Source organism: Panulirus ornatus, chromosome 40, assembly GCF_036320965.1.
Source record: "Panulirus ornatus isolate Po-2019 chromosome 40, ASM3632096v1, whole genome shotgun sequence".
NCBI classification, from domain to species: domain Eukaryota; kingdom Metazoa; phylum Arthropoda; class Malacostraca; order Decapoda; family Palinuridae; genus Panulirus; species Panulirus ornatus.
In genome coordinates, this window is record NC_092263.1 from 5624570 (window position 1) to 5636739 (window position 12170).

Sequence of the window (12170 nt, forward strand, 5' to 3'; positions counted from 1 at the left end):
CACTATTTTGTGAGTTTCTGATATCTCCCATATCACACAGAGCCACAACACGAGAACAACTGTTTGTGATGGTAGTAGATATAAGAAGCACGAGTCATTATTGTGGTCAGCATAATAAAACAAACATGATTTAACGACAAATATCTGTAAATTTTACAGGAAACAAATGGAGCACAAATAGTGTTAGTTGTGGACCTGAAGCAAATGATTTATGTCGTCTTGTTCTACATTTTTCTGTGATGATATTTACAATCACTGCAACAGCCACATTTTCCATATGTTAACATTAATGCTGAGGAAAAACTACTAAAACTCATTCGAGGTAAAACGTTTGCCCACGAGTTGCTGTCCATAATTACAAACGAAGTTAGAAGTCTCCTTAAACAGTTGCTTAGATGGATATGATAAAAGATGTGACCATATCTATCAGCTGTATCAGACCATCTCTTAACCTTCTCTTTTCTAAGTTAGTAAGTTGAAGTCATCTTGTCTGCTCTCAAAGAAATTGTTTATCAGACAGGTAATTACCTTGGCAGCCGCCTCTGTACTCGATCCTGTGTCTTTTCTCCAACAGATGACCAGAACTACACACATTATTCACAGTGAGAACGCACCAGTTCTTTCATGTACTCGTATTCAAAAGTTCTACCTATGAATCTTAACTGTGCACTGCTTTCTTGTCTTTACGTCGCCAGAGATTATTACACCTAAGCCTTTATCCTTAGTTACCTTTGGTACTTCAACTTCTCCTTCCGTGAACCCTGTTACCTGGTCCACCAACCTGTAGCAGAGTTTTGAAAAATCCCATCATCGTAATGTCATCATTATGATATCTTACAGCTCAGCCCATCATCGTAATGTCATCATTATGATATCTTACAGCTCAGCCCATCATCATAATGTCATCATTATGATATCTTACAGCTCAGCCCATCATCGTAATGTCATCATTATGATATCTTACAGCTCAGCCCATCATCATAATGTCATCATTATGATATCTTACAGCTCAGCCCATCATCGTAATGTCATCATTATGATATCTTACAGCTCAGCCCATCATCATAATGTCATCATTATGATATCTTACAGCTCAGCCCATCATCATAATGTCATCATTATGATATCTTACAGCTCAGCCCATCATCATAATGTCATCATTATGATATCTTACAGCTCAGCCCATCATCATAATGTCATCATTATGATATCTTACAGCTCAGCCCATCATCATAATGTCATCATTATGATATCTTACAGCTCAGCCCATCATCATAATGTCATCATTATGATATCTTACAGCTCAGCCCATCATCATAATGTCATCATTATGATATCTTACAGCTCAGCCCATCATCATAATGTCATCATTATGATATCTTACAGCTCAGCCCATCATCATAATGTCATCATTATGATATCTTACAGCTCAGCCCATCATCATAATGTCATCATTATGATATCTTACAGCTCAGCCCATCATCATAATGTCATCATTATGATATCTTACAGCTCAGCCCATCATCATAATGTCATCATTATGATATCTTACAGCTCAGCCCATCATCATAATGTCATCATTATGATATCTTACAGCTCAGCCCATCATCATAATGTCATCATTATGATATCTTACAGCTCAGCCCATCATCATAATGTCATCATTATGATATCTTACAGCTCAGCCCATCATCATAATGTCATTGTCAATGTCACATGTGCTGGCGGTGTAACAACGTCACTGTTGTGTTAATGTTGTTACTTGTCGTGTTGTGATGTCACTTGCGTTAAGGAATGAGCTTCTTTGTTAAATAAACATATTTTATCAAATAATTAGATAAACTAATCATAAATTTACATAAAAATAAGTAAAATATACAACGCACCAAAGTCTGGAACAGCATGCCTAGTATGGGGTATTACTGAGGTGTTGTAACATTATAATGAGATCATAATGTGCAATGTATGATACCATCATGTAATGATGATAATGATGATGATAAATGATAATGATGATGCTCATGATAATGATGTTAATGATGATGATAACGATAATATTGACATTATTCTTTCTGATAATGATACGACTGTTTTTGTGATAATGAGAAGACTGACTCTGATAATGATAATCATATTACTGATTCTAATAATGACGATAATTATATAATTCAATCTCATAATGATAATGATACTACTGATTCTGATAACGATAACGGTGATACTACTGTTTCTGATAATGATGATGATGATAATGATATTACTGATTATGATAATGATGATAATGATATTACTGATTATGATAATGATGATAATGATATTACTGATTATGATAATGATGATTATGATAATGATGATAATGATATTACTGATTATGATAATGATGATAATGATATTACTGATTATGATAATGATGATAATGATATTACTGATTATGATAATGATGATAATGATATTACTGATTATGATGATGATGTTGCTGATTATGATAATGATGATAATGATATTACTGATTATGATAATGATGATAATGATATTACTGATTATGATAATGATGATAATGATATTACTGATTATGATAATGATGATAATGATATTACTGATTATGATAATGATGATAATGATATTACTGATTATGATAATGATGATAATGATATTACTGATTATGATAATGATGATAATGATATTACTGATTATGAATGATGATGTTGCTGATTATGATAATGATGATAATGATATTACTGATTATGATAATGATGATAATGATATTACTGATTATGATAATGATGATAATGATATTACTGATTATGATAATGATGATAATGATATTACTGATTATGATAATGATGATAATGATATTACTGATTATGATAATGATGATAATGATATTACTGATTATGATAATGATGTTGCTGATTATGATAATGATGATAATGATATCAGTGAATCAGACGGTGATGATACTATTGATTCTGGTTCTGATGATGATGATGATGATGATGATAATGTTGATTCTGAGAATGATTCTTGAAGAAGTATTAAGCTGAGTTGGGAAGATGTGAACTACATTTCTTAAGGCAATATAGATGAGTTAGGTGAAGTAACATGATATTTCACCAGAAAACATCCCCTCTTCTTCATTGTAATCATAAGAGTAATGTCAAATCAAATGATACAATAAAGAATGAATAATGGAATACAAGACATGAATTAATCAGGAAAGATAACATTAACTTTTCATGTTTCCAGAAGATAAGAGTCAGGTTTATACCTGGTTAAATATAGGTCCATGTGTTCATACCTGGTTAAATATAGGTCCATGTGTTCATACCTGGTTAAATATAGGTCCATGTGTTCATACCTGGTTAAATATAGGTCCATGTGTTCATACCTGGTTAAATATAGGTCCATGTGTTCATACCTGGTTAAATATAGGTCCATGTGTTCATACCTGGTTAAATATAGGTCCATGTGTTCATACCTGGTTAAATATAGGTCCATGTCTGCGAGACACGAGAGACATCTCTGACCCTCCCAGTCTACTGGTGGCCCGGCCTCCTGCACGTCGCTCCCGGTAGTAAGGCTCGGCGGCCAACAGGTTGGCTTCACTGGAGCTCTGACGAAGCAAACAACATAACAGGTTGTTAGGGTCAGGAATGGTCTCTCTCTCTCTCTCTCTCTCTCTCTCTCTCTCTCTCTCTCTCTCTCTCTCTCTCTCTCTCTCTCTCTCTCTCTCTCTCTCTCTCCGTGTTAATATAACAATAACATCAGAATAACCATCACTAGGATTAGTTTCCCGTGGCTTAAATCGTGTATCAATATTCATATTCTTCCTTGCCACTTACTTCCTCCTCTAATCTCTTATGTTTCTATCCATCTTTATCCGTCCTTCTCCATCATCCACATTAAGGTACTGCTATTCCTTCTTCCTCTCCCCACTATACGATATTACTCCAATACCTTCCATGTCAGTATATCCCTGTTATCCCTGGCTGCTGACGGAGGGTTCAGTACCTCCCATGTCAGTATATCCCTGTTATCCCTGGTTGCTGACGGAGGGTCCAGTACCTCCCATGTCAGCATATCCCTCACCTTAACCCTGTTATCCCTGGCTGCTGACGGAGGGTTCAGTACCTCCCATGTCAGCATATCCCTCACCTTGACCCTGCTATCTCTGGCTGCTGACGGAGGGTTCAGTACCTCCCATGTCAGCATATCCCTCACCTTGACCCTGCTATCTCTGGTTGCTGACGGAGGGTTCCAGTCTCTGGCAGCCAACAGGTCTGGGTTACTCTTGCTTCTGGTGTACCTGTCGCCCCGACCCAGGGGCGAGGCCTCCGCCTCCCGAGCCCTTCCTCCTCCTCCGTCGTCACTAGAGTCGTACCCGCTGCTGCCGTCGCGCCCTGGGGCGCTGGGAGGGAAGACCCGAGGCAGTCCGAACTTGAGGTAGGTAAACATGTTGGAGCCCAGCTCACTCTTGGGTCCGTACCTGCCGGCGGAAGAATACAGGCCATTGTCATCGTAAATAGGTATGTATACAGTGGATGTATACCATCTTTGTCACCAGCTGGCGCGTGTGCACCACTCGCGTCACCATGATCTCACTGCGATGAAACTAATATAACTGACCTTACTGTAATGATACAATTACACCTGACCTTAATGGCATAATTACAAATATAACTGACTTTACTCAGTGTTATGATACAGATTACAACTGACCTTCATGTGTTTATACAGATTACAACTGACCTTACTGTGTTTATACTGATTACAACTGACCTTAATGTGTTTATACAGATTACAACTGACCTTAATGTGTTTATACAGATTACAACTGACTTTAATGTGTTTATACAGATTACAACTATGACCACTGTTACCACTCGTTCATGTCTGGCAACACTCGTGACGTTTCTCTCACGCCTGGTAACACTGGTGTTTCTGATCATGTAACATGACAACCTTCAGTGTTGTCTGACGCCAATATCATTTACATATTCGCCATATATAACAACAGTTTTACTTGTGGCAACGACTCGTGTACGGCAGGCGTCTTGCCAGAGTGTATGACGTCTGTGTGGAACGGTAAGGTCAACAGAGAGTGAGGGAACTTTTCTCTGAGTCACATACAGCAAGGCAGACAGACAGACAGACAGACAGACAGACAGCATTCTTGATGCCCAGATATGAGTGGTAACCCTTGACCCAGGCCATACCATGATTATGTTTGATATGTGATCAAACTTATCATCCAGAACATAACATCTATTTTGTTCATCAATGAAAGTTATCACCCAGAACATAACATCATCTATTTTGTTCATCAATGAAAGTTATCACCCAGAACATAACATCATCTATTTTGTTCATCAATGAAAGTTATCACCCAGAACATAACATCATCTATTTTGTTCATCAATGAAAGTTATCACCCAGAACATAACATCTATTTTGTTCATCAATGAAAGTTATCACCCAGAACATAACATCATCTATTTTGTTCATCAATGAAAGTTATCACCCAGAACATAACATCTATTTTGTTCATCAATGAAAGTTATCACCCAGAACATAACATCTATTTTGTTCATCATTGAAAGTTATCACCCAGAACATAACATCATCTATTTTGTTCATCTACGAAACTTACCACAATGGACATATCAACATTTACTTTGTTCACAAATGAAAATAATATTGAACTTTGAAGAAAAAGTTATTGCGATGTTTTAAGTGTTTCAAGTAATGCAGGAAATGCACAACTTCACAGATAATATTGAAGGATGATGAACATGGAGACAGTATCTATCAGAATATCCAAAGAAGGCAGCAACATCTCACCTTCTACGTACTGCAGCTCTTCCTCATCATAACTGGTATCATTAAAGAAATAGTTATATTCAATTATCATTTATTGCATTATAATCAGACTACTCGGACGATGTGTCTGGGCCGACATGACAACCTGACCCTCACCGTCGTGGCTCCAAGTTTTGGGTCAATGACGCGGTTGGAAACCCGTTAGTTTACGTCTTGAATAACCGGGTTGGATTCTCCGAGTCAGACCAGCATGCAAGTCATAGTATGGTGGGCGGAGGAGGCTGCCTCCACACTGTGATCCTCTGAACCCACACACTGGCGGTGGCGTGGCCGAGGTACGGAAACACACGAACTGGTCCCCAGGGCCTGAGGACACACACACACACACACACACACACACACACAGACACACACACACAGACACACACACACACACACACACACACACACATACACACACACACACACACACACACAGACACACACACACACACACACACACACACACACATATACACAGACAGACAGACAGACAGACAGACAGACACACACACACACACACACACAATAATCATTTATTTTTCATTATACTTTGTCGCTGTCTCCCGCGTTAGCGAGGCAGCGCAAGGAAACAGACGAAAGAATGACCCAACCCATCCACATACACATGTATATGCATACACGTCCTCACACACAGACACATACACATATACACATGTACATAATTCATAGTCTGCTTTTATTCATTCCCATCGCCACCCCGCCACATGAAATAACAACCCCCTACCCCCAAATGTGCGCGAGGTAGCGCTAGGAAAAGACAACAAAGGCCACATTCGTTCACACTCAGTCTCTAGCTGTCATGTAATAATGCACCGAAACCACAACTCCTTTTCCACATCCAGGCCCAACAGAACTTTCCATGGTTTACCCCAGACGCTTGACATGCCCTGGTTCAATCCATTGACAGCACGTCGACCCCGTTATACCATATCGTTCCAATTCCCTCTATTCCTTGCACGCCTTTCACCCTCCTGCATGTTCAAGCCCCGATCACTCAAAATCTTTTCCGCTCCATCTTTCCACCTCCAATTTGGTCTCCCACTTCTCGTTCCCTCCACCTCTGACACATATGTCCTCTTGGTCAATCTTTCCTCACTCATTCTCTCTATGTGACCAAACCATTTCAAAACAACCTCTTCTGCTCTCTCAACCACACTCTTTTTATTACCACACATCTCTCTTACACTAATATCACTTAATCGATCAAACCATCTCACACCACATATTGTCCTCAAACGTCTCATTTCCAGCACATCCACCCTCCTCTGCACAACTCTATCTATAGCCCACGCCTCGCAACCATATAACATTGTTGGAACCATTATCCCTTCAAACATATCCATTTTTCCTTTCCGAGATAATGTTCTCGACTTCCACACATTCTTCAACGCTCCCAGAACTTTCGCCCCCTCCCCCACCCTATGATTCACTTCCGCTTCCATGGTTCCATCCGCTGCCAAATCCACTCCCAGTTATCTAAAACACTTCACTTCCTTCAGTTTTTCTCTATTCAAACTTACCTCCCAATTGACTTGTCCCTCAACCCTACTGTACCTAATAGCCTTGCTCTTATTCACATTTACTCTTAACTTTCTTCTTTCACACACTTTACCAAACTCAGTCACCAGCTTCTGCAGTTTCTCACCTGAATCAGCCACCAGCGCTGTATCATCAGCGAACAACAACTGACTCACTTCCCAAGCCCTCTCATCCACAACAGACTGCATACTTGCCTCTCTTTCCAAAACTCTTGCATTTACCTCTCTAACAACCCCATCCATAAACAAATTAAACAATCATGGATACATCACACACCCCTGCAGCAAACCTACATTCAATGAGAACCAATCACTTTCCTCTCTTCCTACACGTACACATGCCTTACATCCTCGATAAAGACTTTTCACTGCTTCTGACAACTTGCCTCCCACACCATATATTCTTGATATCTTCCACAGACCATCTCTATCAACTCTATCATATGCTTTCTCCAGATCCATAAATACTACATACAAATCCATTTGCTTTTCTAAGTATTTCTCACATACATTCTTCAAAGCGAACACCTGATCCACACATCCTCTACCACTTCTGAAACCACATTGCTCTTCGCCAATCTGATGCTCTGTACATGCCTTCACCTTCTCAATCAATACCCTTCCATATAATTTACCAGGAATACTCAACAAACTTATACCTCTGTAATTTGAGCACTCACTTTTATCCCCTTTGCCTTTGTACAAAAGCACTATGCAAGCATTCCGCCAATCCTCAGGCACCTCACCATGAGTCATACATACATTATATAACCTTACCAACCAGTCAACAATACAGTCACCCCCTTTTTTTAATAGATTCCACTGCAATACCATCCAAACCCGCCGCCTTGCCGGCTTTCATCTTCCGCAAAGCTTTTACTACCTCTTCTCTGGTTACCAAATCATTCTCCCTAACCGTCTCACTTTGCACACCACCTCGACCAAAACACCCTATATCTGCCACTCTGTCATCAAACTCATTCAACAAACCTTCAAAATACTCACTCCATCTCCTTCTCACATCACCACTATTTGTTATCACCTCCCCATTAGCCCCCTTCACTGAAGTTCCCATTTGCTCCCTTGTCTTACCCACTTTATTTACCTGCTTCCAAAACATCGTTATATATATATATATATATATATATATATATATATATATATATATATATATATATATATATATATATATATATATATTAAATGACAACCCCCTCCCCCCGCAAGCGCGCAAGGTAGCAACTAGGAAAGGACAACAAAGGCCCCATTCATTCACACTCAGTCTCTAGCTGTTATGCATAATTCACCGAAACCAAAGCTCCCTTTCCACATCCAGGCCCCACAGAACTTTCCATGGTTTACCCCAGACGCTTGACATGCCCTGGTTCAATCCATTGACAGCACGTCGACCCCGGTATACCATATCGTTCCAGTTCACTCTATTCCTTGCACGCCTTTCACCCTCCTGCATGTTCAGGACCCGATCACTCAAAATCTTTTTCACAGCATCCTTCCACCTCCAATTTGGTCTCCCACTTCTCGTTCCCTCCGCCTCTGACACATATATCATCTCTGTCAATCTTTCCTCACACATTCTATCCATATGACCAAACATTTCAATACACCCCCTTCTGCTCTCTCAACCACAGTCTTTCTATTACTTCGCATCTTTCTTACCCTTTCATTACTTACTCGATCAAACCACTTCACACCACATATTGTCCTCAAACATCTCATTTCCTGCACAACCCTATCTATAGCCCACGCCTCGCAACCATATGATATTGTTGGAACCACCATTCCTTCAAACATACCCATTTTTGCTTTCCGAGATAACGTTCTCGCCTTCCACACATTTTTCAACGCTTGCAGAACTTTCGCCCCCTCTCCGCCCTGTGACTCACTTCCGCTTCCGTGGTTCCATCCGCTGCCAAATCCACTCCCAGATATCAAAACACTTCACTTCCTCCAGTTTTTCTCCATTCAAACTTACCTCCCAATTGACTCGTTCCTCAGCCCTACTGTACCTAATGACATTGCTCTTATTCACATTTACTCTTGGCTTTCTTCTTTCACACACTTTACCAAACTCAGTCAATATATATATACATTATATATATATATATATATATATATATATATATATATATATATATATATATATATATATTGGAAAGGATCACAATTTTGCGCGTGATCAAGATATTCCTATGAGTCCACGTGTTTCATTTTCCCCGTGGACTCATAGGAATATATATATATATATATATATATATATATATATATATATATATATATATATATATATATATATATGTATATATATTTCTTATACCTGGGGATAGGGGAGAAAGAATACTTCCCACGTATTCCCTGCGTGTCGTAGTAGGCGACTAAAAAGGAAGCAAGCGGGGAGCTGGAAATCTTCCCCTCTCGTTTTTCATTTTCCAAAAGAAGGAACAAAGAAGGGGGCCAAGTGAGGATGTTCCCTTAAAGGCTCAGTCCTCTGTTCTTAACGCTCCCTCGCTAATGCGGGAAATAGCGAATAGTATGAAAAAAATATAAATTCCTATGAGTCCACGGATAAATGAAACACGATAAGTTCCCAAGTGCACTTTTGTGTAATAATCACATCATCAGGGGAGACACAAGAGAGAAATGTAACAGTCAGTTGATGTACAACGAAGAGATATAGCTAGGACGCCATTTGGTAAACAAGTGAGTGCCTGAATGGGCAGAAGCATCATCAGGAATCTACAAACAAGAGAAAAAACTGCGTCACAAAACTTGGATATGATATTTAAAACCTCCCTCGGAAAAAAGCAGTACTCAGTAAATAAAACATTAAAAGCAAAACAAATGAACAATATCATGAAGGGTAGTATGAGTTACAATCTAAATACATGAGAAGGAAACAAAAATATAGAAAAACTTACAGTTGAGGAAATGGAAAAACAATATTAATCGAAGTAGGAATTTAGAAAGTCCATCACTATATACACTAAGTAGGGCCAAGCGAGACTGTTATTCTCCGGATGTGGCGTTGAGGTCAGGTTGGCCTCGTTTGATTCTCTCTTACTTCGTAACCCAGGACCGGGTTAGTCAGTGACGCGTTCCTCTTGTCCAGAAATGGCGGACTCGGTAGCTTGTGGCGGGGTCAGTGACTTGTCCCATCCGTCCTAAAACGGTATTAGGTCTGTCCTATTGGCGGGCCATCAAAGAGCTATATGGCGGTGGTCATATTTGTCTGGATGGTGATGACAGGTGCTTTGTTTCTCATGTGATTAGCTTCTAATATCTGTAGTCTCCTCCGATCACTACAACTAGAAGTGCATTACAGACCTTGCCATGGCTTACTCCAGACGTTTCATATGCCCTGGTTCACTCCATTGACGGCACGTCGACCCCAGTATACAACATAGTTCCAATTTCCTCAATTTCGTCCACACAATTCTTCCTCCTGCATGTTCAGGCCCCGATCGCTCAAAATCTTTGTCACTCCATCCTTCCATCTCCAACTTGGTCTCTCGCTTCACCTTGTTCCCTCCACTTCTGACATACTGTATATATCACCTCTTTCAGTCTTTCCTCACTTATTCCCTCCGTATGTCCAAACCATTTCAACACATTTTTTTTTTGCTATCTCAACCACACTCATTTCTATTTCCATACATCTCTCTTACCCTTTCATCGCTTACTCGATGAAACTACCTCACACCACATATTGTCCTCAGACATCTCATTTCTAACACATCCACCTCCTCCACAAAACCCATTCCTCGCAACCATATGATCTTGTTGGAATTACTATTCCCTCAAACGTAACCATTTTTGCTCTCCGAGATAACGTTCTCTCTTCCCACAAATTCTCCTCGCTCCCAGAACTTTCGCCACCTCCCCAGACCTAAGACTCATTTCCGCTTCCATGGTTCCATTTGCTGCAAAGTCCACTGTCAGATATCTAAATAACTTCACTTTCTCAATTTTTTCTACATTTAAACTTTTATCCAATCTAAATGTCCCTCAACCCTGCTGAACCTAATAACCTTGCTTTTATTCACATTTACTTAACTCTCCTTTCACACGCCCTTCCAAACTCAGTCACTAGAAGCGCCACCAGTGCTGTATCATCGGCAAACAACAGCTGACTCACCTCCCAGGCCATCTCATCCCAAGCAGACTGCATACTCACCCCCTCTTCAAAACTCTTTCATTTACCTCCCTCATCATGGTGATATCACACACCCCTGACGCAGACCAATCTTCACTGGAAACCATTCATTCTCGTGTCCTACTCATACACACATCTTGCAACCTTGATAAAAACTCACTGCTAGCAGCTTACCTCCCATACCATATATTGTTAAGACCTACCACAAAGCATCTCTATCAACCCTATCATATGCCCTCTCCAGATCAATAAATGCCATACACAAATCCATCTGTTTTTCTAAGTATTTCTCACACTCATTTTTACAGAGCAAACACCTGATCTACACATCCCTAACTCTTTTGAACCACACTGCTCCTCCCTAGTCTGACACTTTGTACAGGCCTTCACAGTCTCTATCAACATATACTCAATACACTAATGCCTCTGTAGTTTGAACTTACCTTCATCCCCTTTGCTTTTATGCAGTGGCACTATACATGAATTCCGCCAATCCTCTAGCACTTTACTATGATTCGTACATACAATGAATATCTTTACCAACCAATGAAATAACCGTCAACCCCTTTTCTAATAAG

At 39.8% G+C, this 12170-nt stretch overlaps 1 protein-coding gene across 3 annotated transcripts in view; it reads right to left on the minus strand.

Moving 5' to 3' along the window:
- LOC139761328 (ATP-binding cassette sub-family G member 8) overlaps positions 1 to 12170 on the minus strand; it is a 186950-nt gene that overhangs the window by 134211 nt on the left and 40569 nt on the right. For all 3 annotated transcript variants that reach the window (XR_011715500.1, XR_011715501.1, XM_071685394.1), the window contains exons 4-5: positions 4222 to 4486; positions 3479 to 3613 (exon numbers count right to left, since the gene is read on the minus strand). Coding sequence is in view for 1 of the 3 variants with exons in the window: in XM_071685394.1 (XP_071541495.1) it covers positions 3479 to 3613; positions 4222 to 4486 (400 nt within the window). In the remaining 2 variants the exon portion in view is untranslated. The remainder of the gene's footprint in view (positions 1 to 3478; positions 3614 to 4221; positions 4487 to 12170) is intronic.